The sequence below is a fragment of the Gymnodraco acuticeps genome, unplaced genomic scaffold (genome assembly GCF_902827175.1).
Source record: "Gymnodraco acuticeps unplaced genomic scaffold, fGymAcu1.1, whole genome shotgun sequence".
NCBI classification, from domain to species: Eukaryota; Metazoa; Chordata; class Actinopteri; order Perciformes; family Bathydraconidae; genus Gymnodraco; species Gymnodraco acuticeps.
This window is the reverse complement of record NW_022990172.1, coordinates 1,384,172-1,411,338: the sequence shown is the minus strand read 5'-3', so window position 1 is coordinate 1,411,338 and position 27,167 is coordinate 1,384,172. Positions and strand designations below refer to the sequence as shown.

The window sequence follows — 27,167 nt, the reverse complement described above, 5'->3', positions numbered from 1 at the left end:
GATCATTCTATAATACACAATTTAAGCCCGGGGGAGAAATGCTAATGCTAGCATCGGCGATCGCCGATCTTTTCTACTTCAAAAAGACCAGGCAGTTCAGAGAGAATCAAAGGAAGGCAGGCAGGCAGCTTTACATGACATTCTTCTGGACGTGTTTCATTGTGGTGATAGTGAGGGTAGTCAATCGTTTTGTTGACAAGACAGTAGTGACGGCCATCTTGGTGACGTGTGTTGTTGTGGGAGACCAGAGATGTAGTTCATTGAGCGTTTCACACAAACAAATGCGTTACTTCACAGTTTTACGACACATTATTTTTTTGACTTGCAAAATTATCTTTTAAATTAACAAACATCATATGTGTAATTCGTGGCACAATTCAAACGGGATCGAAAGATAATCTTTCTCTCTCCATTGACTTCAATGTATAATTTTCCACTTCCGGGGTCCCATGGAGGCTCCCGGAAGGGGAGGGACTTCGCCTCTCTATTGGGAATTATTTCAGTCATTCTAGGGTTCCATCCGGTTCCATCTCAGGTAAATTGACACATGTATGCATCTTACAAATATGTTTGTGTGTGTGTCAGAGATGACTCCTTACTCCAACTACTTATATTCTATTTTATTTACTTGCACTATTTTATCTGTTTTATTGTGTTGCACTGTTGGAGCCTGGGACCTAATATTAAGAGCCTTGAATCTTGGATCAAACCGTGAGAAGAACACAAGTGGATTACCTGTTGGCAGTTGTGTCTATTCTTGTCGTCAGTAATGCGGCTGAGTGAAGACCCCTCTTGAGATGGTAGTGATGTCACCACAAAGGTAGATCTTCCTGAGGTCGGTGTGGTTGTTATTACTACAGGATGGGTGCACATCATTTTCCATGTATGAGTACACTGGCACTTCCTCAATTGTTATTTGATGGCTGGGTAGAAGAGATAAACCCACTGCATGCCTTTCGAACATGTTAGTCTTTAAATAGAAGTGTGAATCGGGGGAGGAAAGCACAGATGAAAGCCTGGAAAAACTAATAACAGAAGACATATGCAGACCATGTACCACCTATTGAAATGTGCCAATGCCCCCCACTTATCCCAAAATACCTGGTAAAATCGGACCTCATCAGCTGTGGCCCTCCATATTGGCAGCACATCTGTGATTGCCTGGGAGTCTAAAAGGTGACCAACCTTATGACTCTTTACTTGTGCTACTGTCACACAATTTTCTTGTAGCATTTACCATTATCCCATTAATGTCAAACAATGGGTTTTCTTTTATTATCACAAATGTAATATTTTGGGAGGACTCCAATTTACCCTGGGACACCTGGTGGGGTCCCAAACCCTGTGTTAGCAACCACTACTGGACTAATGACAAAATAAATATTCCTATAATTATTTTTCTTTATTAAAACCAAACAAATTAAAGATGTGACATAGTGAAACTAGTAGATAGCCTGAGAGTAGAAATTCAGTTAAATTGTAAAAATATGTGAACGTTATGTTGCCTTTAAATTGTTTTTTTCTGTGTTTTAACAGTACGGCATATGGCATCTTCATAAAATCAAAAGCTGTTGCAGGCACAGTAAAGTCATAATAGTTTATTGAGTGGATTGATATTTAATATTTTTGACAGTGAATACATAATTAAGTAGAATACAATAGTTCATTCAATTTATAAGAGGAGAGCATTAAGAAAATATCTGTGTAGGGTTTAATAAGATTGAAAAGGAATTTGGTGTATAATAACAAGCCTCTGTCAAGTAAGAAAAAAAAAAGACAGGTTCAAACTCCATCTTCACGGCTGTTAATGACTAACAAAGACATACACTAAGGCATAATGTGAAAAACCCTCACTCACTCTCACACACACTCGCATCACACACACACACGAAAAACATTAACATGGAAATAAAAGGAGTCAGCAAAGGAGTTACTCTCAGTGTCAATGCAACTGCTACATTGCTTCTCTTAAGGGATTCACTGAATATTGATAAAGAAATAAAAAAGGAAAAAAACTTGACGAAATAAGGGCAAAGATGTTAGGTAATTTCACAGCGCTCATGAATAAAATGGCTACAATGCAGATTCACACTATTTTCACATCTGTGCTTTCTACGCTGTGCCGCTACTGGCCACTTCGGTTTCTGAGGCTTCAAAAGGGTTGATGATGTTGGTCTCCATGGCTTGGTAAACCAAGAACAGGAAACCAGCCACAACAGCCAGCAAGAACAGCTTCTTCCACAGGGCCATGCTGCGGGGGGCTGTTTTGGTATGGCCTGCAGGGGGAGCTGCAGAAAGAAGCCTGGAGGAGGAGGAGAAAGAGGAGGTGGAGGTAGTGGAAATAGGCAAGCTGGTGACTCTGCTATCAGTGCAGCTCTGTGTGTAAGATGAGAAGGAGCTGGTTGTCTTGGTGGTCTTTGGCGAGAAGATGCTGTTTTCATCACCATTCCACAGGTCACTGGACTTCAATGGGCGGTGGGCAGCGCCTCTGATGGGTCGTCGGCAGGTGGCACTGCAGAAGAAAAGGAATATGAATACTTTATCTCGGGGGGGAACTGGGTTTTGTGACAGTTGCTCCATTTTAGAATGAAATAAATACAAATCAGAATAAAATAAAACGGCTAGTTAAAGCTTTGGTTCTGTCCTATAAAGTGGTGCAGGAATGAGTCCTAAAACCCAGCAATGAAAATTTGAGCACTTCCGGTTTCGTCATCACAAAGTCCATGGGTTTTTTGAATGGGTATTTTTTTCAATTACCTTGCTAACAAGTGGCTAGTTAGTGATGCTAACCTCCGGGTCGGCCTACAAAGATGATGGAAAATTATTCCCTCCAAAACACTATTACTAAATGACTGACATAACCGTTTGACAACCTTTCTTTATTTATTTTAAACAAAAATTGACCCATAACAAAAGTATATCATGAGTTACTTACGTGATTCCTGTTGGACTGTTGACATCATTGGGGAACAGCTCCTTCAGAACCTCAGTCTCCACCACTTTCTGTGATTGGTCGCCTGCTGCAATCTTCTCCACCTAAAGAGACAAACAACCATGGAGAGCATGACTTATAGAGCAGATGCAAAGGATACATTCCCTCCATTCCCTGTGGGGGAATGTTTGGACCTGCAGAGGGCACCCTACTGGATATTAGACACCTCTCACCACGTGACCTATTCAAACAAAAGGCTGGGTACCACCATGTTGACGATTGAACCACCCTGTGAATGTCCCCTGCCTCCCTTCTACTACATCCCGTTTGCTGATGCAGATATTACCCACAAAGTTTAGGCAACAATCTTAGCGGATCATTAAACAATGCTGTTTGAAGCTGGTACGGCATCCTCCACGCAACATTTGCTGAATACTTACAACAACTAAACAGAGAGGATGCTATTGATGGTAGCTTGGGTTTGGGCAGGATACCCACGAGGTGCTACCAAAGAAAATAACAGGTACTGTCCACAACAGTTTCTTCTTGAAAACAAATGAAAGGGTTCCTAGCAAGTTGAGTTGAGCCTTGCAGTACCATGCAGTGGAAACAGTCTACCTTTCTCACTAACACATCGTTGGACAGTATGGATGTGCTGTTGAGCGTCTTCATGGGGCTGTACTTGGACATGAAGCTGGTGATTTTCTGCTGCCTCCTTCCATGCAGCAGGACATCTGGAGATGCGCACTCGTCCTGCTCACAAACAATGTGTGTGTGAATGTGTGTTGAGATTGTTTAACAAGCCAACGGCTCAGCTGTCACACAACTGTCTCTGCAGAGAGCTTCAAACACAGCGGAGCAGTTGACTTGGAGCAGTAGATTGTGAACTCTTCATACTGATCCACAGAAAATGTACCACCCAGAAGTGAAGGACGGTAAAAGCAAAAAACAAGAGAATAGAATGAAATGCAGCCACCAAAGTTGTAAAAGTAAAACTGTACCCTAGCTACGGAGACACCATTGGGCTTCGATCCAGACCGGTCGGACAGAGACTCGTGGTACTCTCGTCTCTTTATGGGTGAGATTTTACACATAGGGCTAAAAGTCACAGGGTCCACTTTGACGAGCTGAACCAGAGGGGAAGAAAGTCTTGATGGTCTGGCAGTCGGGCGTTGACTCTGTTTAGTACAAGTCAGAGGTCCTGCCTTAGATATAGCATTCGGAAATGTACAAATATTACCAAAAAGAGAAAGATCTGTGATACAAATGTCATTCCACCCACCCTTACTCCTGGTTTTAAAGGTGTAATGATTGGTTCAGGTTCCTACGGCAACAAAACAGGCAAAATCAAGCAAAAATGTAATACGAAAGACTCGTTGACCAGTCTCAGTCATGGCCAACAACCTGACAACTGGCCAGTTTCAAACAATGGCTTCATTTTGTGAAAGTAGTTTTTTTGTTAAAGACAGATGGCAAACATTCAAAAGGCTCACCTCTAACCAAGCAGTGTTGAGCAGAATGACTGACTTGTGAGGTGAACCCTTGCAGGGGTTTGGGAAGTAGCACAAGTTCTTTGTCTTTGAGCTAAAGGTTTCAAACAGAAGGTGTGCAAACGACAATGAATTTCAGGATTCTTAGAATATGATTTATTCCTCAAACCACAGCGTCAGAACTGGTTAAATCTAGTGGCAGTACAGAAAAATAATTTGTAACATCCCCAAACACCCCTAAAAGTTCCTAATGGCTGAAGAAACAAGTGACATCCTCACATTTGTGACCGTTGGCTTGGTTGATAACGCAAAAATATTTTCCACCATTGGGTGCAGTGTTAGACGGTCCGAAAGGCAAATGATCATATCTTCGACAGCACAGCAGATATTGGAACCAACCGACCCGTGAGCCCATGCAGGTATGAGAGCGTGAGAAAACAGTCCAAAGCTACCTGAACTGGTCTGGATGAGATAGGGGGAGGTTCAGCCCGGTCTGGACTGTCCAGTCTTTGGCTAACCCTCCTGTTAGACTTTACCTGGATCTGATCCATCGATAAAGGCCTGAGATCCTCAGGCACTGTCTGATGGGACGGGAGAAAAGAGAGCTATTGACACAGGGTATAGAAAGAACTGAGGAAAGGAAGTAATATATAAGAGGGGCTAAGCAGGAGAAGGAATTAAAAAGGATGAAGGAGTAGCTATAAGCATGATGGAGAAGTCTGCTTTAGCACCTTGTCATTTAACTGGATTGCTTCTGTGACGTCGGAATTGAAAAGCTGCATGGATAGGAAACCTTTTGGCAGTTTGAGTCAGATTTGTTGGTAGGCGGAAATATGTCCTACTAATGATACTGATAATGCAGCATTATAGGAGAATGATTACTAATAATACATTATTGCTGAAATGATCACCAATTAATAATCAATGTATTATTTAGGTAACTTTACTGGGAAAAAATCATATCATCTCATGCTGGTTTGAGCTTCTTTGGTTTCTCCTGTTTTATAACCTAGTAAAGTACCTTAGGGTTTAAGAATGCTGGCCCGAGAAATAATAAATACCATTTCAATAAAAAAAAAAAATGTTTGTAGACATTATTTGAAAGCATCAGGGTTTATTTAACCATATATCTTCCTGCAGTGCCAGAGTAATTATATATCGTAAGCAGTTTAGCAGATAGAAAGAATATTTGAAGATGTGGAAAAGACTGAGCTGCATGAAGCCAGGTGTGTAGGTGGAAAACGCTTCCCACAGATTGTGCATTGGTGGGTTTACTGAGTCACAGTGTTGATGTGCAGAAAAGGGGTGGGGGGGGTAGAGGAGGGACAGTATTCACCATTCTTTGGGACGGCCTCCTGGATCTGCGCTTAACTTGCAGAACATTATCCTCATCATCATCATCTTCCATATCCATCAACTGGTCTCTCTACACACGGTATGCACATTACAGCAGACAATGAGAATTCCAGCATTTGAAGTGCAGCTCATTCATCAGCAGCAGAAATTCTTCAGACAAAAATGTCAACCACTGCTGTTTGTAGTTTGTAAAAGTGCTTAAACTGATCATAATGAGATACACGTTAATACACAGTGAAATGATTGTAGAACAATGGCAAAATTGGCAAGAATACTTATACACTTAATCAATTAACACAGATACTTCTTAGTCTGAACCATGAATGCAAACTCTTTCTTGCTTTTCACATTCTCAGTGGCATCCCATGGCTACATTCCTCCCATTTTTACCATTTACCCAAGAAAATATACCTGAATGTACACACGTGCAGGCACACACACATCAAGCTCCACCCCCTCTGCTCATATCAGTTTATTCTCAGCAGCCCACAACGATACAAGCGCCTCTTGTTCCAGACGTCATCACCTCAACAGGTGCATGTTCAGTGGGTGAACAGCAGGAGGAGCTGTTTACATTTAGAGGGGCAACACATGTGGGACACGAGTTTACAGTCTATTTTCCAAAAGAAGCAGTGGACTACTGTCATTATCTACAGTACAAAATAGAAAAGATGGATGGTTTTACTCCAACTGTATAAAACCAGGGATGCCAAACGTCAGAAAGAGGAAGATAGAACCAACGGAGGTGAGGGGAAAACATGAAGGCTGTTCCCTGAATAGAAAAGTCAGTGTGTGAAGAGGTTCAGCACGTGCATGGCAGCCGCTAATCCATATCATGTGCTCTGAATCTCACGGGCAGCGAGCAGCACTGATACACTGAACCATGAGGCTCACAGTAAGCTGGGTGTGACTGCTCCAATAATAATGGAAAACCGCTTCCTTTAGCAGAGTCAGAGGAAAGGGTGTAATGAACCCCAGCTGCTGGGTGTCACATCCTACCTATTTGGGGGGGGGGGGGAATGCTTAAATTAATTTACTTTCTTTGCAAAATGTGTGGTCTTGATTGTACTTTTTAAATACAGATTGATGGTTAATGAAGTACGGTGATACAACTGATGAAGTCCAACTGCTTTTTTACCACAGTGTGTCTCAAGAAACAACTGTGGTCTAATGGTATGGTAGAAACGAGAGAAAAAGCACTACGCAGAAGAAAAGGCTAGCTCTCCTCTCCCTGAGGAGACCTGGAGATAATTGTAATTGATTGAGTTACCGAGCAGAGGGAGATAGTTCTAGTGTTGGTTTGTGACTTATTGACCTTCTGGTATCAACATGAAGGAAGTGCGCCATTGCGACGTAGGACCGACGGAGATGGAAGAAAAAAATGTCATCATCCACTGTTTACACAGTGATGCTTATAGGGTTAGGGCTAGGGGAGACTAGCCCTCCTTCAGAGTAGGGGATCAGCTGGTCATGATACAGCAATAACAGTCAATGCTTTATTTTGTGTTTATAGCAATATTATATCTCATCTAATTATATTTATCCAATATAACATGTGGTTAGTTACTCTCTTACACCGCACAGTCCAGTTTGTCTCTGAAATAAGGCTATTTTTGTGTAACAAATGTAATTAAAGTTATGTTACTGAAAAGGAAAAACGTTATGTTACATAGTTGGGTGAATGGTGCATTTGAATTGTTAAAGGAATGCTCCACTCATTAGATAATTAATCAAAACTTCAGTATTTAGTGAAACATTATGTTTAAACCATACCCTGAAGAAATCAGCGATATTCCCCGGTAAATAATGATTTTATAGCTCTTTTTTATCAAAACCTGTATATTCCGTCAGGCCGCTGCCATTTTACCCATTTTCAGTAGTCACGTGATGGTCGTGACGTCATCCATGCGTTCACTTTGTAAACACACGAAAACATGGCAGAGTATTTGAGTTCGGACTCGTCAGCCGAGGAAGAAGTTTTGAGCAATATGAAGAGATTGGAAGGGGGAATTCAGCCATACAGGTTCGAGCCTACTTAGTACTACTTAGTAGATACAATGATTTTGATTACTAGATATGTATGCATGTAGTACCATCCTTGCTAGCGATTCCCTCTCTAGTTTAGCATACTCAGCCTCGTTGTCCCTGGCCCTAGAACCACGATTTTATGGGGCCGGAAAAACTGGGGGAAAATACCCACTAGCCGGTACTACGCTATATGGAAAGGCCACCAAAAACTGGCCTGGCCGATAAAGGACGTTTAAACGGGGCTACCCGCTGCAATGGAAATGCGCCATAACATACCTTATTCTTACTCCGAGCACTACTTCTGGTCCTCCGTCGCTTCACACTTGCAGAGGGCGATTTCTCAACTGGCCGAACGGGTGTCCTGGTCGGTGATGCCACCAGAAAGACCGATGGTACTGCATCTCCATTAAGTAATGGTTGTTCAATAAATCCCATGTTATGTTTTATCATACTCTCAGAGTAGTCGTCCGGAAACTTGAAATGTTCGCTGCATACATGCGCTTGTGGATCTTTCGGTTCGGGCCGGCCACATTTCGCTAGCCACTGCCTCCGAACGTACTTCCTACGCTTACCTTTTGGCAACAGATGGAACCGAGCATTCTGTGGATTGTTCCTATCAGAATTGTGGCAATGTTTCGCGATACAATGAGGCATATTTGAAGAGAGTAACTACAGTAAATAACATGAACATGTCCTCGAAACCAAACGCATGGTTTACGTCACGTCCGGTAAAATGGCGCCGCCCACAGTGTTGATGTTATTTCGGTAATTAATCAGTTTAAAATCACTGATAATGTCATCGGATTAAAAAAAAAAAGAAAAAGAAGACTGGCAGAGACTGGTCTGTTTTATCGGATGATAATTATTTAAAAATGAGTGTCATGAGCATACCATTCCTTTAACTTAAACATTAGGAGCTCATGACATTTCTAATGACCATAGTTGAGCTTGTTGTAAAGTAGTTCACTTCTGTACTGGTGATCCCAACTATGAGTAATTGAAGGCTGTATGAACCAATCAGGACTAAGACTTTTTACGTTGTTTACAATAGGAACCGGAAGTCCTGAGACAACCTGGAAATGGAACAAAGGAGAAAATGGACGTGACGGGGAAGGTCAACAAAAAGTCAAAGAAATTACGCCACGATCTGTTCCATGAGCTTCTCTAACTAAATGTAATTCCTCATTCAATTTATTTCAACTGCTCTATCTGAAAGAAACCAAGCACACTCTTGGGTTTGCTCTCCGGTTTTTGATAACAAACTGGCATCCGTCAGTGTTTAGAAGAAATTGAAGTTGTTGTTTGTTACTGACCGTGTGGTGCTGGCTGCTGCGGGTGCGGGTGGTGACGGGCGTCTTCCCTCTGCTCCGGACTGGCCTCTCCACCACTGGGACTGGTTCTGGTTCTGGTTCAGGTTCTGGCACAGGTACTGGTTCTGCTATCACTTCTGTTAGAACCCAGTAAATACACATAATGTTAAGGGACATCCAGGTGGGTTTATTTGTTAACAATAGGGAGGGATGGATGGATAGATTAGATTGATACATTGTTTTGTCACAGCAGCATTTTGATATTCAAGACATGTACAAGAATTACAACATTCCTAAAAATGTAATATGATATATATAATATAGATTATATGCTTTGGAAAGTCGTTTTTATATAAATGCAATGTTTATTAGCAGGCAATAACATGACAACTCACTGCAATGATGGCTTACTAACACTCCACATATAATCTATTATTATGGTAAATCATGATTATATTGTAGTAAAGCACTTTAAAGTGAATACATATTGCAAATGTTTAAACGTAAATCTAACTGTGCAGGGCTCAACGCTAACTTTGAAAAGTGGTTGCCAGGGTGGCAACCAGGCATCAGCTTTTGGTTGCCAAAACTGAAAATATGGTTGCCATTTTTAGTCACCTTATATTTTAAATAATTAAGATACTATAAAGTTATACATCAACTTAATAATGAACATGTGACACAAAAGAATGTTCAAATGCTTTACAATAAGTAATTAACACAATTATTTGAAACTTAAGTGGTAGTAAACTTGTCTACCCTCAATTGCTGGTATACAAAATACCAGGAGTGCAGCTGCTGTCACGTTCTTCACAGATCCCTCACAAATGAATTGAGCAAGTCACTAGTTTCTTGGTCATCCGCTGTCTCCCTTTCAAATGTGGGTTTTCTTGACCTTTGTGCTGACCCCCACCATAGATCCACTGGCCCTTCAGCATTGAAGTCTTGGATTGGCCAGACTAATAAATTTCTAATGTTAAATAAATGAAAACCATTCATAGTTAAGAATTAGATATTAATTATTAATGCTGTAAATTACCTTTAATATGTCTAACTATATTTAAAATGTGTTACCTTTTTATAGAAGTGATTATATTTGTATGCCAATAGTTTCCTATGGTAAAGTTTCGTTTAGCACTTTTATTTTGGTAGCAACAAGATCGGGACTCTTATTTTTGAAGGAACTTTTACCGGAAGTGAATGCACAACGGAGCAGAATGTACTTATATATTTCGCCTCCCAAGACTCAACCCATTTCCTCTTTGCTTTTCGTTCGGTTTCATCTTGCACTTTATCAGTTGAATCACTTTGAACATTCGTTTGAGATGTTGACGGGTTGGCCGAACTTTTGACCCCACGGTCAAACAACTTCATTTGCTTCGCCATTTTTTGTAAAACATACACACGGCGCACGCGAGTAAACGTGCATCGCTTTCTGGCTCCGTAATCACACCAATGCACGTGCAACTTAATTATCACGTTCCAACTGGTCACAACAATAATTAAATATCACTCTTAATACAACAAATAATGAACATATATCTATTTTGGGGTGCACATTTAGCTGTTTGCTGTCCTTATTTCTTTATGTTAAAAACTGGTTGCCACTGATGGCAACCAAAGGCCAAGAAGTGGTTGACATTTTTTCTGAATGGTTGCCAATGGCAACCGTTACTGTCGAGCCCTGCTGTGATTAGTGTATAAACCTTTAACCTGCCGTAGTGTGGAGCATATCATGAAAGGCGTCACATTGTTCTTACCATCCTCCTTGTCGCTGTACAGGTCTGACTCTGAGTTGCCGTTGTGGTTCACTTGTGTCTCCGTGACGATGACCTCTGGCAGCGGTGGCTGTGCAGGACCCTCATCCAGAAGCTTCTGCAGCTTCCTCTCATACAGCTTACGGGTGGAGGCTGCGAGGACAAGCAGGAAGGAGGGACATTTCATTATTCTGTCTATGTCTTTAAAAGGCAAGTTTATTTATATAGCGCATTTTAAGGCAATTAAAAATCCTTTACGATAAACATTAAAAGCATGTAGAGATAATGCAATAGAAACACATTAGTTTGCAGTGGGATGGATCTACAGTAGCTCATTGACTGCTATGGAAGCATGCGTGCCAGAGACTATGAAACCAAAACCATAAAGAAATAAGTAAATACTTTTTAACAATACTGATATTACTAATAGCTAACAACAACAAGAGCCATGATAGAAATATGATACACATTAAGATACGCTATAATATTTTCAGTACACTTTAGCCATGTTAAACTCCTCTCTCGATAAATCCAGCACACTTCTTTTGATGTTTACTTCATTGATTTTAAGCCGCTACTGCTTAGCACCCTCCTCCTCATGGTAAATACATCTGAAGGAAGTGCTAGGTAAATGTGACTGTAGCTAAAAACTGACATAAAAATACTGCTTCTGTTAAAAAGAGAAAGTGAGCACAGGGGTGAGGATGACACTGAGAGTTGGTGCTGTGCTTTATCAGCGATCTACCTTCCCTTTGTTTGTCAAGATTGTTATTAGTGACCAGATTAATATTAAACCTGCTTTTATTTGTGATTTTAAGACGGTTACGTGCTTTCATGGCTGTGTTTTGCTTGGTTAAACTAACTGACCAAGAAGTAATCACTCCTCGCAGCACTCACCCACAATCGGCCCCGCGTTCACTCCGTGCTTCTGCAGCTCGTCCATCAGGCCGCCGTCGGTCAGCACAGTGACGTCCATCTCGTCCGGCAAAACCTTGTCTGTTTTCCTGGTGGCTTTCTGCGAAGGGGGGGGGGGACGGGGGGAAGAGAGCCGGTTGGTAAATCATACATTTTCCTGGTTGCTAAAAATACTACATTTATAAAGAGCTTTCCCACACATTCATACAGGCAGAGGCTGCTGAGAAGGAAGGACACAACACACAACACACACACACACACACACACCACACACACAACCACACAACACACACACACACACACACACACACACAACACACACACACAACACACACACACACACACACACACACACACACACACACACAAAACACACACACAACACACACACACACACACACACACACACACACACACACACCACACACACAACAACACACACACACACACACACACACACACACACACACACCACACACACACACACACACACACACACACACACACACACACACACACACACCACACACACCACACACACACACACCACAACACACACACACACACACACACACACACCACACACACACACACACACACACACACACACACACACACACACACACACACACACACACACACACACACACACGGAGCAGTTTGAGTTTAGGGTTCTTGCCCAAGGATACATCGACATGTTGCCTGCACGAGCTGGTGATCGAACCACCGACCTTCCGGTGGAGGACCACCATCTACCTCCAACTGTAGGGACTGCCATGGATTTATTTTTGTCCCGAGGCAATGTGATCAGTAACGACAACAGAAGAGCGGACAGACAGCAGACAGTTGTTTTTCTGCATGTGAGCGGTTTGTGAACCGCCAACCAAGTGGACACAATGTTAACGAGCGACACTCTGTTGGTTATAGCATTAACTTTTCTTATCGTAAAGGACGGTTCTTTTTTCAGGTATTGAGTGGGAAAGTTCAAATCTAAAAAGTTCAAATAGACTCTGTCCCAACATGCACACCTGTTCACCTTAAAACATTCTCCCGTGAACCAATGCCTTTGTTCTCAATTTGCTCAGAAGAAAGCCCTTTGACAGACAGTTAGCAGAACAGGTTTACCATTTGGCGAAATGACCGTTCGCTAAGTCCAGCCCCTTGAATACAGACTCGCCAATCATAGCGCAGCATCGGACAGAGAACTTGACGTAGTTTAGCGAAGGGGCGGGGCTTAACAAAGGGTCAACTAAACGCATTGTTGCTTTCAATGTAGATAAATGGATGCCTGTATTTAAGTGCAGGCAAATAATGTAGATGGACTCAACATTTAAAATCTAATGCTTCAACTTGAGGAGTTTTCTTCAATAACATAAGCTGGGGAAAACAAAGCAGCATTTCTAGGCAGATGGATCAGGCACATCTTGTTCTGAAGTCGCCTCTCACACACCAGCCTACAGGAAATTACTCTGTTTGAAACCAGCTGCCTCTGAAATGAAGCCATGTGCCTCCTTCTTAGCTCACATCTGCAGGAGGCTGAGCTTTTGAGTAAACAGATATGCATTCAGAAGATGTTTTGCCTAAAAATGATGTGAGCAGATACTCATGCGGCCATGATTTGAACCTTTTTTCAAAAGAATCAAATGTCCTTAAGAAAAAGGAATCAATCATGGGTCAGTGTGCAGTATAAAGTTATGCTTTGGTCAGGGTACAGTCCCTTATATAATCCAAAGTTGGCACGGACATGGTTTGGTGAATAACAGACCTGTCCTGTTGCTGTTCAAGGCAACGTGTGAAAATGTAAAGGTTTAACAAAAACAAGTAAAGACTGCCCTTTTCGATTCCTGGACTTAAACGTGTGGTTTGTTAAAAAATAACCATTTGAGAAGCCAGACTTCGAGAACGGGCAGGAACTATCACAAAATTCCTTGCAGCAGTTTATTGTCAACTTGAGGAAATAACGCGTTCAAAGCAGAGTACGTCATTAAAAAGCCAAAAATAACGCCTAAAGGCTTTCAACTAATTAGAGGCAAGACACAATCTGCTGTTTCACATCTATAGGCTTAAACACTGCAATATGTCTTAGTTCAGTAAAAATGGAAGGCTTTTACTTGGAAGCAGCGGCAGGAAGAGGTATGTCTTTACAAGGAGAATACCTCCAGATGCTTTACGATTTTCACCCACAAACTGGAGACTGAAGAATGTGATGTTCTCACTTCACTTCCTTCAGGGTTGTGGCGTCACGTTGACATTCCCCTGAACCAGGTCTACATATATGGACATTACAGTCATTATCTTGTGTCTTTAAATAGCACTTACAGTTGTAAAGATAAAATCCTTACTGCATCTGTTTTGTTTTTTTAAAACGGACATCATATTTGCATTTGATGTAAGAGAAACCTAAATAAATAATTTTGCCACCTATAAAAAATCTTAACTCTTGCAATATAAGTTATTATCCTAAATACTCTTCAGTGTTGGTGTTCGCTGTTCTTGCTGCAGTCTAGGTTCAACTTCAGTAAATAGGGGACAACAGCAAAGAGAAATGGTGACATAGCAATCTTATAACAAAACTCATTTGCAGTGATTCCAAAAGACCACTGGTGCTCTTTGATGTGCATCAGCTGATCAAAGTTGATGAAGAGAGCAACACCGAAACCCAAACTACTCATAGTCTTACTGTGACCATAAAAAAAGCCACTCTAAAAGTGACTTGGAATCAACATCTGGGCCTGCAGCGACTCTACAACCGATTCAGTTGGCAGCAAATCAACGGAAAATGTGAGGAAGGCAAAGAAGATACGCTCAACTTCAGTGACGAGAGGCTGCCGTGAGGTGTTCACAACATGCAATAAATGTGGGAGACAGAGAGAGGCTGTCTCACCCCGGGTCTCAGTGGGCCCTCGGCAGGGTTTAGTCTGGAGATGAGCCAGGTTGTTTCATAATAACATCAGTCTGAGCTGAGAGAGCGGGAGGAGGGGGGGAAAGCCTCTGTGATCCCTCCTCTGCAGACCACACCCTGGCCTATAATGGCATTACTAAACCTTGAGCTCACAGTTTGGCCAGAGGAGTAAACTCACAACCGACAAACAGCGTCAAGCTTTCCTTTACTACTCCTCCTCATTCACGCCTGGATGGAGTACTTTGAGGGTGAGACATGCCAGGACCAGTGGCTGCGTGATGCACCACACTGCTTGGCTGAATAACAGTGGAGTAAGTGTGGTGAGCCTTTGCTCAGATTAACCACAACTCTTTGAATTGTTGGCGTCACACTTTCATCGTACTTGTAATTCCTCTAAATCTCACTATCACAGACAAGCGTCAAAACGGAAGAAACGTAATGCACGTGAAGCCACGTTGAAAATCCTCCTCGACTTCAGTAAACTATTTGAAAAATGTCAGGAATTCATTTTTGAGCTGCAGGGCCAACCTCCAACGGCAGCTCGTACCTGCAGCCTGTAATCACTCAGACATGTGAACACCGGGCTTCATTACATAAACGTCAACCACGCAACCCTACAAAACAAACACCCGAGACATTACACACGTGCCGTCACTTTTTAACACACCCCCGCTACACACACATTCCTAACAAAAGTATTTCCTGAATGAAGAGGCCATAAAGATATCAGTACCAGCTGCTGGTAAACTGTCTCTTGCGCTGCCATTTAAAGCTCCAATGGAAAGGCCATTATTTGAAAAAAGAAAAAAATGAAATAATCTCATCGCCCTCACGTCATACACCGTTTGTTTACATGTATCGAGTTAGAAAGTCTTCCAAACACACAAGTAACAAATCTCCAAGAGGGCACTACATGTAAATCAGGTGTTTTTCTCACCCAGCAAATAAAATATATTCAATGAGTGGCATTATTGTTTAGGCTGCCATCTACTAAATTGACCATGATTAAGTGGATAGTGGTGCGGGAGCGGTAAAGAAAGTTTAGAAGGTAGATTTTGTATCTCTTTATTTCTTTAACTGCTCTCTGATGTCAAATCAAAGTGTAACAAAGAATGATTTTGTTTCTCAAATAAATCTTATGAGTTATAAAATGGAATGACGTTAAAGTCCTTTGCTAATCAGCACTTTGGCTCTCTTCTTCACAACTCCAGATTCTGCCATGATAAAGTGACACACCGACAACATACCTGCGTGGAGGTTCTGTTTGAAACGCATCGGGGTCAGGGCGTCCTAGCATTCCTCTTTGACACAGTTTGTTCAAGATCTCATATCAAATACTTTACAACTCAAAGACACACACACCGCTGCCTGTTGATGTGACTCATCTGGCTTGTGATACAAAGCAATAAACAACTTCCCCCCCCCTCCCCATTACCATGTATTCAACTTCATAACGTGAGTTCAGACAAAAGACATGAATCTTCTCTGCTGATCGACTCAAATACCTGAACTACAAGCAGCAGGGAAAAAACAAACACACAAACTCCGTCACCTCCCACATGTCATTTCTCACAGTCAAGTCTTTTCTTCTGCTCACACCCGTCATTCCTTCATTCATCATGTACGGACTACCCCCCCCCAAAACAAGTTCAGACTGGACACATCCTGCTGCACACCTGTTGTAGTACTAGCATCCAAGAATTCAAAACAGAGCAGGAAATATACAATGTGCAGTACTCTCTACAGCGTGGTGTAGTGCAACAACAACAGTGTTGTCCAATCTAAAATAAATTCACAGAGAAACACATATAGTGCAACTAAAGCCAAAATAATAATAAATAAAGATTACGAAAGTGAATAGGTAAAGTAAAATGTGATTAAAACTATGTAAAATTAAAACGACAATTAAATCAAATATGATTGTAAAATTAGAAGAAAAAATTAAAAATAAATATTAAAAATAAACAAAAATTAGGATTAGGAATTAGAAAGAGACCAAGGGGTAGACCTAGGACCAGGTGGAGGGATTATATCTCTTCGCTGGCCTGGGAGCGCCTTGGGATCCCCCAGTCAGAGCTGGTTGATGTCGCAAGGGAAAAGAAAGTTTGGGGCTCTCTGCTGGAACTGCTACCCCCGCGACCCGACCACGGATAAGCGGGAGAAGATGGATGGATGGATGAAAAATTAGGATTCGTGTTTATGGTGACCAACATGCACATCAAAATTAAGTGTGAAATTGTAAGAATTTTTTTTAATCACAATGGTGTTTTCCCCATCTATAGTATAGTAATTGTATTAAAATACTCGGGTACATGTCTGGAATATTTGCTGCATCCATACAATCAGTCTCCTGTTTGAAGGCTCTGAAGTATGCAGCTGGAGCGGGATTATAGTTATTAAAAAGCAACAGAGGAATGCTGAGAAACTGAGACCCTTCTCACTGGTACAACAACTTAAGCTTGATAGCAATGCAATCTCAAGACTTTAAAACCAATTGATTTCATTCAAACACAACAGTTTCTGGGCGGGATTGTGTCTCATGTACCATCAGGTAAAGCTGAGACTTTATTTGTCCACTCGGGCTTTTAAAAACACATACTGATGAATGTATTATGTCAAAGAGAATGAATGAATTCAGAATGATTAAGAGGCCCCAGTCTGCACTTCAGATAACTGATACAAGTGATACCAACCAGTTTTCGATCAGCAGATACATCTAAGGTTGCTGTTGGTTTGTTGTGACCAACAACAGAAAGGCACTTCTCTTCTACCTAGGCTGGAAAGCTTTTTGGGTGGAGGTCGTGCAAACTGAAGCATGTGAATCTGGTTAGAGGTATGAATGGCCAAAACTGGGATACAAAGGCGGTCTCAATATATAGAAAAACAGTTTCAGTTACATTTCCAAATGTTTTTCAGGATATAATTAATAATAGCAACTGCATCCATGTTTCTAACCTAGATTTTTTTTTGGGGTGGGGACTCATGGCAAATACTGCTATGGATGAATGGAGTCTGAGGTCCAAGCCTATTTACATTTTATACTGAATATTATAATAAGAATAGTAGATGTATTCTTTAGTTAAGGGTTACTTCATTACGATCAAATATATTAAGAAGACATGATACATCTGCAAACTTTTGATGGCCATTTGTTTTGGACTAGTTTTAGACGTGTAGGCTAATTTAGAATCACAACGTTGTCAGTGGTTGATAGGCCTACATGGTTAGTGGCAGCTGTGATATGGTATATTTATATATTGTATATCTGCACTGTAAATGATATAACTATAGATATAACTAAGTGCAAAGCAACTTAGCCATACTTTTGAGTCAAGTTGGCTAAACTTGTACCACGCTGCATCCTCGTGCTATGCGAGTTTCTGCAGCGTTTTTTATTGAAATAACGTTAAATGCGTATGATTTAGTGAACTTACTCTGCCGGAGGAGCGACTTCTGCTGGAGACTACGGGTGGAGGCAGATCCTCGTCGCTGGAGAAGACGTCCACAGACGTGGTGACATGTTTCTTGTTGTTAGCGGTAATGTGCTTCAGATAAAGCTGCACATACACGTCCTTGGTCGGGTTGCCGTTCGGGAGCTCCACGTCGTGGGCCGCAAGCTCGGTTTTCAGCTTTTCCTTTGTGAGCACGGACGGGTCGTCCAGGTACTCCGACATGTCTGCGTGCAGCTGCAGGGACTGAGGTGCCTTAGACTGGGTAAGTTAGCTAGCTAACACCGAGGGGGAAAGTGGGAAAAACGGAGAGGAGTTTTACTTCTGATAGGCGCACAGCTAACCAGCGCCGCTTACTGGTTTTAATTAGCAGGAGGTAAGATGCATGTGTCGAAGTAAGAAATAAAAAATTAACGAAAAACAAAATGAATGTGTAGTTCCCCACGCTTCCTACTCCACTGAGAAGAACTGAAACTGGCTATTACAGAGTTATAGGCTTTTGGTAAAAAAAAAAATAGCTGCGACTCATGGGGACGACACAGGCCGGAAGTGACTGCCCGAAAGACCGGCTCCTATTGGTCAGACGCTGTTAGAAAGGGCTCCCTCATTGGCGGGACACACATGCAACTATTGAAAATGAATATCACGTCACGAGTTTGACACACCTTTCACTCACCTTGTTTTAACAGCACGTTGATAGTGAATTATAAAGACATTTGATATTACTACGTTTTTTCTTTATGTTGTCAGTTTGTATTTGCTTGAGTGATTGAAATATGTAATGATGACGTGATCTTATTCATCCGCATTTTGCACAGGTAAAATAAAGAACAATTAAAAACACCAAAACCAGTTTGATCTCTGTGCATTACTTAAAAATAAAATTGTAATGCGTTTGTTTATTTTTCACAAAACATAAATGAAGAAGTCAGAAGCGACAATGAAAAAAACAGTGACATTTCTTCTTTTTTTCTTTCTTTGTCACAAAACAATATTTTCTTTTATTTGACACATATACTTAACCAGTACAGTACAAAAGCAGCGGATACTCAAAGCAGTGTTTTTGAAGAAATGAAAACAACTTACTCTTGCACAAACTGTGCAACTACCTTTAGTATTCTTGTAGAGAATTGAAAACAAATGCCTTAGTCCAGCTCATTAAATATCTTAACTTTGAAACCAAATGGGGGTTGGACGTTGGGGTTCAAGGCTTAATGGAAGATAAAATAAATGTAAGCAGCGAGACAGATCTGGGCTAATCAGAGAGAAAGCAGGCAGCGATGAGCCGATACTCACAGCTCTACTGCTTTACTCTCCAGCCCATACTGTCCATATGACTGCATAAAATCGTGTGTGTCAGTTTAATTGTGGGTGAGTCTATGACAGACAGGCAGTCTTTATATCCACATCAGTTCCTGGTGAATGGAGATGCTCTGGACTCGGCTCCTTGCTGGGGCTGGATAGAACGCTGGAACACCCCTCCGCTTGTTTTTTCTTTTCTCTTCTCATCCCGTTTCCAAACAGCACTGTTTTCTCCTCAGGCTTTGATCTCAGGGGGGGTTGTGTACAGCGGCTCAGAGTTCTCTAACCCCAGTTCCTCTGAGGAGTAGGGCAAGGCAGAAAAAAGAGTTAGAAAAAGGTGTGGAATATAGAAAGTATGGGTGCTTAGAAAGGAGGGATGTTCGGTCAGACTGTCAAAACCTGATTTGTCTGTCTATTTGATCACAGCCAGGGTCTCTCTACTGCTTCAATTAGGAGCATTTTTTATTAAGTCTGTCTCTGGCAAGTTCCCAAACTTCATGGAAGTTCAACTTTAATTCTCTATAACTAACGTAGTCCAAATGTTTTCTCCTTTATGAAAGAACATTGACAAATCTCACCATGACATACATTAGGTGATTGAGATTCTAACTTAAGTTGACTTTGTGTCCCCACACAAAAGGATGACATTACAGATGTTCTGTTTTTAAAAAAGGCAGCATTTTGTGGCAAATGGAGGATCTGCACTTACACTGACCTCACACTGGCTTCAGCATTTAGCCTTGCTAAATATATATTTTTGAGCTAAATGTCAGCTGATGCCACGGTTGGAATATTACCAGGTAGGACACACTTCCACAGGCCATAGGTTTTCCCCACAGCTGTCTGCCACAGTCGGAGCGTGCCATCCTCAGATCCGCTGGCGTACAGCTCACCATCTGGACTGAAGCGTACACAGTGCACTGGACCAAAATGACCCTTATAGGACTCTACAGACAAAGAGACAACAAGGACACATTTGTAAATATTTTGTTGTGGTTTCTCCCTACTACTAAAATAGGAAACCACTCAACATTTAGACATCCTCTTTACTTAAGTTATTTACTGATTCACAGTCAAACATTTTAAGTACCTTTGACTTTACACAATATAGTGCATGTGTATAAAAAGGTTTACAATGTCTCTAAAATTTGAAACACGTCTCTCCTGTCCTCACCCAGCTCTTCCTTGGTGCCGTAGTCAAATTTGTAGAGCTTGAAGTCCTCTCCACCGGCAACAAAGAAGTCTTTATCTGGGTGGAGGGAGGCGGAGTTGATGGGAGCCGGGGCGTCAACTGTCTTGATCAGGTCGAGGCTGGAAAATAATGAAAATGACTATAGCTGTACTGGCTGAATGTCACTGTGTAGAAGCTAAATGTCTACACTATCAACATATTTGTTTACCCAGGCTTTTAGATGTAGTCACTTACCTTAGAGCGTTGTAGAAACCGATTGTCTTTCCATATGTGATCACAAGAATCTCTCCATCAGCCAAATACTCCATGCTGCTCACTGCTGTGTCGAACTTCAACTGTTTCACCTCCTCCATGGAGCTCCTGTCCCACAGCCTGGACACAAACAGGTCAAAACACAGATAAGGTCTCTGCTGCGTTCAGTGTCAAAGTTGAGGTGACTTGTGAGGAAGTCGAGCAGTCACAGTCAGGATGTGGAATTGGAGTTTGACACTTAGATGTGGTCATTGACACGCAAAATAGTACCTTATGGTTTTGTCATCGGCTGCCGAGAGGATCTGCTTGTCGTTGTTACACCACAAGGCTTTTTTTATGGCTGAGGTGTGACCTGCAATCTCTTGAGGGGCTAATAAGGACAAAAACATTTAACTACATTAGAAGAAAAAAGAAACAACGGTCATCTCTCCTTTTTATAATTCAAAGAGGAGGGAAAAGTGATGCATTGATAAGGGCTGAATCTACAGCAAATGATGAAGACACCCAAAAGGGAGACACTTTTTAAACTCGATCAAATAAAATCCTATTTGTTTACACATGGATCTGTGCATAAGCAAGTCTCCTCTTTGATACATTGGCTTACCTGCTTCAGGGTTGATAAGATCGTAGAGGCGCAGAAGCTTGTCGTTTCCTCCAGTCAGCAAACAGGTGCTGTCCTGATAGACAGAAATATGACAATAAATATTAAAAAAGTTCACACATATAACAGCATACAAGACATGTGCAGTAATCAGAGATCATTCATTTCAAGACAATACACCGACCTTAGTAAAGTTGACGGTTTTGACGATGTGTTTGTGTGCCAGTGTGAGGACCTCGTCTCCACTTACTGCATCCCACACCTTTCTGAAAAGCACAGAGCACATATTTTCATTGAAAACGATTCATGCAGCTGCAGGATTATTGTTTATTATTCATGTAATGTGTTTGAAAGCAGGGTTTTTCCCCCCCCAGTGATTTAAAAAAGCAAATACAAAAAGGATATGAGGCAGGGGGTATCATGTCCATTGCAGGTTTATTAATAAACATGATCAGCAGGCACGTGCACACAGACCTCAAAGTGGGCTTGAGCCCCTGCCCTTTTTCTTCCTCCAGAGAAAGTGCCCTTTTTATGGGGTGCTTTTTATTTGATTAAATAAATGAATATGTATCTACTGTTTGCGCACACTTTCCAATAATATATTGATTGAATAAAAAAAAAATATATAAGGTCGGGAGATTAGACTGAAGTTCCGCTGCTCTCTCTCTCTCCCTCCACGTCTCGCGCACAGCGGTGCAGACATCGGCAGTCCCTTCAGACAGACAGGTAGCAGCACCTCCCACTTTACTGTCCCACATTATGCCGGCTTTTCTTGGTTTATTTTGAAGGGGAGTGGTGATGAACAAATGACTAAGCTGCCGGTGTGTGAAAGACACACTCCGAAGGACAGAAGAGAGGCTTTCTGATCCCCTCCTCCTCGCTATTGACAAGGACATTCCTGTTATCCACAGTGAAGTAATAAACATCTACAGGGACATGGCCCCCAGAAGGTTGCTGCTGTAAGGGAGGAAGGAGAGACAACAAGTGAAGACACAAAAACATATTTAACAACTTCAAAGTGCAAAGAAAGATAGTAGCAAAAGAAGTTAATAACAAAATATTTAATTTCAGATTTCAAGACTGTGTTAAATAATTTCAGTAAAGTTGCAGTATTTGTGCATGTAAGAACATTACATATTTTTGCTGTTGTCTGCTCTTGTGCGTAGTGAATACTAAAGAAGACCATTTTCTCTGTGTTAACTGATTATTTTGTAGAATTATGTTGAGTATTAAACAAGTGCGTGAGTGTGAGGGTATTAAAATGAATTGGTCGGTAAGCCAGAGATGTGCAACTATATTTAACTTTTACATTTTTTTTAATAAATGATTATGGATGTGCCCTTTTTCTCACTTGAGACCCTGAGACCCAAAATGTCTGTGCACGTCCCTGATGATCAGTACCACTTTACCAGTTTTTGGAAGTTGTTAGACAAAGATTTTTCTTAAGTTATAAGACTTGATTGTTTTAGACATATTGCTTCCAGTCTGGACCCTCACTCACGCTGTGAAGTCAGCCGCCGCGGTGGCAGCCTTGGTGGCGTCTGTGTTCAGAGTGGCTCCCCAGACAGCACCTTTGTGACCCAGAAACGTTCCTATCCAGTCCCCTGTGTCTCCATGGCGCATCATGGGCTTGCCATCTGACGAAAGAGAGCAGGGAGGATTTATACAATGGTTAGATATGTGTATCAACAGGTGTTTATAAGACAGAATGCCTCACTATGACAACAACTGATGGAGCACTGTAACGGCAATTTGTGTTTTTATTTAATTACCAATTAAATATAATTAATAATCATGGTTTAACTGTGAACAGAGAGGGTTCAAAGCGAAGCTAGCCTTACTATTCATGTATCTATTGGCACAACTTCGAGTATCTACGATAACCGTTAAGAAATGTTTGTAAAAAGCGTATTTGCCAAACGTTATTGTCAATCCGTTGCTCTCACCCTTGCAGGCGCTGATGAGGAAGTAGCCATATGGAGTGATTCCACTAAAGGCTAGGTCCACCACAGGTCGGGTGTGACCGGAGCAGGTGAGGGGAGTCTGTCTCATCGCCATGGTCCTCCAACCGGCTGGGAGACTGTTCGCACTGAGAAGGAGACGCACGGACGCTAGTGGGTAGCTGGCTAGCTAGCTGGTTAGACCTAGCAGGCTGAGGATGACAAGACAGCAAGCTAGCTAGCGACTGTTTTAGTGGGTAATATCCGTTGGTCAACAGTTAGCTGCCGGTTGGACTATGAATGAGTGAGAATTAAATGTTCATTAAACGAAACGGCGGGTCTCCCTCCCAGCAAAGGAAAGGCTATCGTGCTAATAGCTACAGCATTGCAACTAACTAGCAACGTGCAACGCGGAGTAGCTGTAGCAGAGATCATATAGCCGGTGTTCCGCCAGACACAACAAACATATTACTTCCGGTGTGATGTTTTTCACAATAAAAGCACCCATATTGAAACAGACTAAAAGTGGAAAAACAGTGTTCGATAGCAAATAAATGAGATAAAAGTCACATGAATAAACAAGAACAAATATATATAATAACCATTACGTTTTTTCTTAATAATTGAGTCATCATCATGATGAAATGTTTTAAAGCTGTGCTTTTTTTCCACAACAAAAGTATTTTGCCGGAATCTTTTATTGTTACTACGGCATTGTTAAAACGTTATACATTGTAAATCAATGTATTAAAATAAATCAAAAAAGGTGTATTACTTTTATTCTGAAGGCTGGACAACGTCTTCTCCTTGCCCTTTATGGCAGGAGAAACGCATCTGCGGCGTGTTGCTGCCCCCTGCAGGAAGAACAATTAATGTTCTTTACATTGTTAAATTGCAGACATTTATACCATAAAAAAGTGTTTATCCTCAGAGTTATGTCTTATTCTCCTGTATTTTAATTACCCATATGTTAGCTGTAAGATTAACCACATTTTCAGATGTATGTTTTGCCAGGACAGAATTATACAGTCATCCTGTTGTAAAATATTGTTTTGAAAGATATATCATGACAATGATAATTGCATTGTAGAGATATACATGTCTATTACCCTACTGCTGTATAGTGATATTCATGTAATATTAGATGAAACAAGGGCAAACCTCTCTTTTGAATGCACAATTTATATGGAATTTCATTATTTATCTTGATTTTTTTTATTTACCCAGAGTTTTTTTCATATTAGATGAAGTACATTTTAACAATAAGTATAATATAAATGTTTATGTGTATAACGTATATGTAAGTTTAAAGTAAAAATATTGAGTAAAAATAGTTTATACTTAAGCAAAAAAATACAGTATTGATCCAAAATTACAAGCAAAACAGCTGCATATTAGAACTAGCATTAAAAAGATACACTGCTGTTTATATTGTATTTAGGATGATAGATTATTGTCTTGGTTTTAGTTAATGGGGTTCTATAAATGAACAAATAACATAACAACATTCTGCTTTTTTCTGCTCATATTGAAATTATATTTCAATTATTAGAATTTACCTTTATTGCTACAATATATTTTGCCAGATAGAAACAACAGTAACTCAAGTTAAAGCATTTGAATATAACTAAAAGATAAAAGTCTTAAATTAATATAAAATATAGCTTATCCCACGTGCTACTACAATTAAAAAACCCAGCCCATACAGTTGTGGAAAGCATCTAAAAATAATTCGCGTTTTCACATCACTCCTTTACACAGTTTATTCCATGACTGTGCCCATATACTGTAAAGAGTGCCTTGCCTCCCGGCTGCAGGCAGAGGTGTAGCCTGATGCCGGTGAATAAGCAGAAAAACAGAGCAGAGGGAGGGGATGCGGGACAGGAAGATGAGAAGCTGCATCATTTAGAGCATTGCATGGCCGAAGATGGGTGTCTCTGCTGAGGATGACAATGCTTTATTGAGATTTACGGATGTTTATTTTATATTTAGGTTTTTCATTTTAAAAATGAGATTTGAGGCAGCGTTGTGATTCCTTTTAGGGGCGGCAGGTTTGTTGTCTACCTCAGCTGTTTCTCCCTCCGGCGGGGCTCTCCGCTCATCCGACGCAGGGAGGAGAGGGCCGGAGGAGGGGGAGAGGGAGCGATGGCTGCCGGTGGAGCAGGATGCGGGGACACCGTGGAGCAATGCCGGGCCGAGGTGGAGCGTCTGACCCGGGAGCTGGCCGAGGCCAACCGAGAGAAGATCCGGGCGGCGGAGTGCGGGCTGGTGGTCTTGGAGGAGAACCATAGCCTGAAGCAGCAGTACGCCGAGCTGGAGGCCGAGCAGGAGACGCTGAGGCTGGAGCTGGAGCAGCTGCAGGAGGTGGGCTCGGCTCCTTACTGGAAGAAGTCAAGCTTTATTCGTTTTATTAGACTCATTTGGGTATAAGAAGTGTCTGACCATAGTCTGTCGTTACATTTGCAATGTTCCAGGGCAGGAGATGGTGTCACATTACAAATAAGTTGACTACATCATGTATTGATAGCTTATTAACAACCCTTCCTATTGCCTAGGTTCTTTGTGTTGTATAGGCCTAATTCTTCTTGGCTACATGTAGTTACACCTGCTGAAAGCTAACAGTTCTGAAAGTTAGCCCAGCCTAACATGACTATGGAAGGCCTTCATGGTTTTATTTGTAAATGTCTTCTTGTCATATTAGGCGACTCAGCCCATTTTATTTTGACAATTAGTAAAATACTATTATAAAAAGAATCAGATAGGCTACTATGTTTCAATACAAATCATGCAGGTCATAATTGACTAATAAGATTTAGATACCAATGCAAACTTTCTTTATTATATTGGGCTTGCTTCCACAACTTCCTATTGTAAATAGAATTTCCCATTAGTGCCACTTATTAACCAATTAATGGATCAACTGAAACGCAACTGGTTTCGCTCTAAAATCGTTTTTTCCATACCCTATAATGTAACCATGACTTATTTTAAAGTAACATCAGTTGACTTTATGACTTTCGCAGTACTCAAACAACAGGAAGGAAAATAGCCTCAGCATGATCGTGACAGAGTTGGGGTTTGATGCTGGAATGACTAGTTGTTTAGTAATGTGTGTTAAATTGCAAAAACACACACATACACTGATGTATTGTCTTATTAGAAAATAGGTATGACAAAGATGTTAACAATCAAATGCCTCAACAGACACAGAGTAACATAAGTATTCATATGGATTTGTGTCACGTGAATCTAAATGAAATCAATATTCACTCTTGTAGCTCTGGTTCACTTCTTAGAAAATATCGGATTTCCTGCTAAGAGCTCCACCATGCTCACTCGCTAGTTGATAACTGTGACTGCCTGCTGTTTGGTGGTGAGCAGTATTGTGTACATACTATATCAGAGCCTTTTCTCTGAAAACAAGTGCCTGAACCTGCTGGGAACAGGGTTGATGAGCGGAGATGAGTTGCTGGCTCGAAAAACCAAAACAACAAGCTGAAAGACGTTAAAAGCTCATAAGCTGTACTGCAGAGTTGAACTGGCCAGATGTATGGAGAACCGGGATGACTGGAAGCGACGATGGAGGGCTCGTCTGAGGACGACCTAGAGAGAGAGTTGGGGATAATTCCCATTGCACATAGTCATTTGTTTGATTATTCATATTAACCTATCAATACATGAAGCTTTGGGACACATTGCACCACAGACTGTTACGGCCCGTCCACACGGCGGCATGCGTTG

General features: G+C 41.3%; 3 protein-coding genes across 9 annotated transcripts in view; 1 reads left to right on the top strand and 2 right to left on the bottom strand.

Annotated features, from left to right (window-relative positions):
* Window positions 1-1,583: 1,583 nt before the first annotated feature.
* Window positions 1,584-18,696, bottom strand: tmpoa (thymopoietin a). Of its 5 annotated transcripts, XM_034217681.1 has the most exons (11): window positions 18,125-18,696; window positions 11,771-11,888; window positions 10,877-11,026; window positions 9,120-9,253; window positions 5,759-5,848; window positions 4,875-5,003; window positions 4,215-4,256; window positions 3,934-4,110; window positions 3,551-3,685; window positions 2,936-3,036; window positions 1,584-2,512 (listed from the first exon to the last, which is right to left on the bottom strand). In XM_034217681.1, exons 1-11 carry the CDS (start codon window positions 18,362-18,364, stop codon window positions 2,113-2,115), a joined length of 1,716 nt encoding a protein of 571 aa, XP_034073572.1. In that variant the 5' UTR covers window positions 18,365-18,696; the 3' UTR covers window positions 1,584-2,112. The 5 variants fall into 5 exon arrangements, with proteins under 5 accessions (XP_034073572.1, XP_034073573.1, XP_034073574.1 ...); XM_034217684.1 differs by lacking the exons at window positions 1,584-2,512; window positions 2,936-3,036; window positions 3,551-3,685; window positions 3,934-4,110 and adding an exon at window positions 4,426-4,516 and having other exon boundaries at window positions 4,228-4,256; XM_034217683.1 differs by lacking the exons at window positions 1,584-2,512; window positions 2,936-3,036; window positions 3,551-3,685 and having other exon boundaries at window positions 4,071-4,516.
* A 296-nt stretch (window positions 18,697-18,992) lies between these two features.
* Window positions 18,993-23,875, bottom strand: strap (serine/threonine kinase receptor associated protein). The gene is made up of 9 exons (XM_034217637.1): window positions 23,433-23,875; window positions 22,988-23,123; window positions 21,671-21,752; window positions 21,490-21,562; window positions 21,156-21,255; window positions 20,868-21,005; window positions 20,616-20,752; window positions 20,239-20,388; window positions 18,993-19,738 (listed from the first exon to the last, which is right to left on the bottom strand). The coding sequence occupies exons 1-9, from the start codon at window positions 23,542-23,544 to the stop codon at window positions 19,677-19,679; spliced, it is 990 nt and encodes a 329-aa protein (XP_034073528.1). The 5' UTR covers window positions 23,545-23,875; the 3' UTR covers window positions 18,993-19,676.
* A 1,420-nt stretch (window positions 23,876-25,295) lies between these two features.
* Window positions 25,296-27,167, top strand: part of LOC117547126 (protein bicaudal D homolog 1-like) — a 37,889-nt gene continuing 36,017 nt past the window's right edge. For 2 of the 3 annotated variants that reach the window (XM_034217636.1, XM_034217633.1), the window contains exon 1: window positions 25,296-25,790. In XM_034217636.1, coding sequence (XP_034073527.1) covers window positions 25,572-25,790 — 219 coding nt within the window. In that variant the 5' untranslated portion in view covers window positions 25,296-25,571. The remainder of the gene's footprint in view (window positions 25,791-27,167) is intronic. The other variant, XM_034217635.1, reaches the window with a different exon arrangement.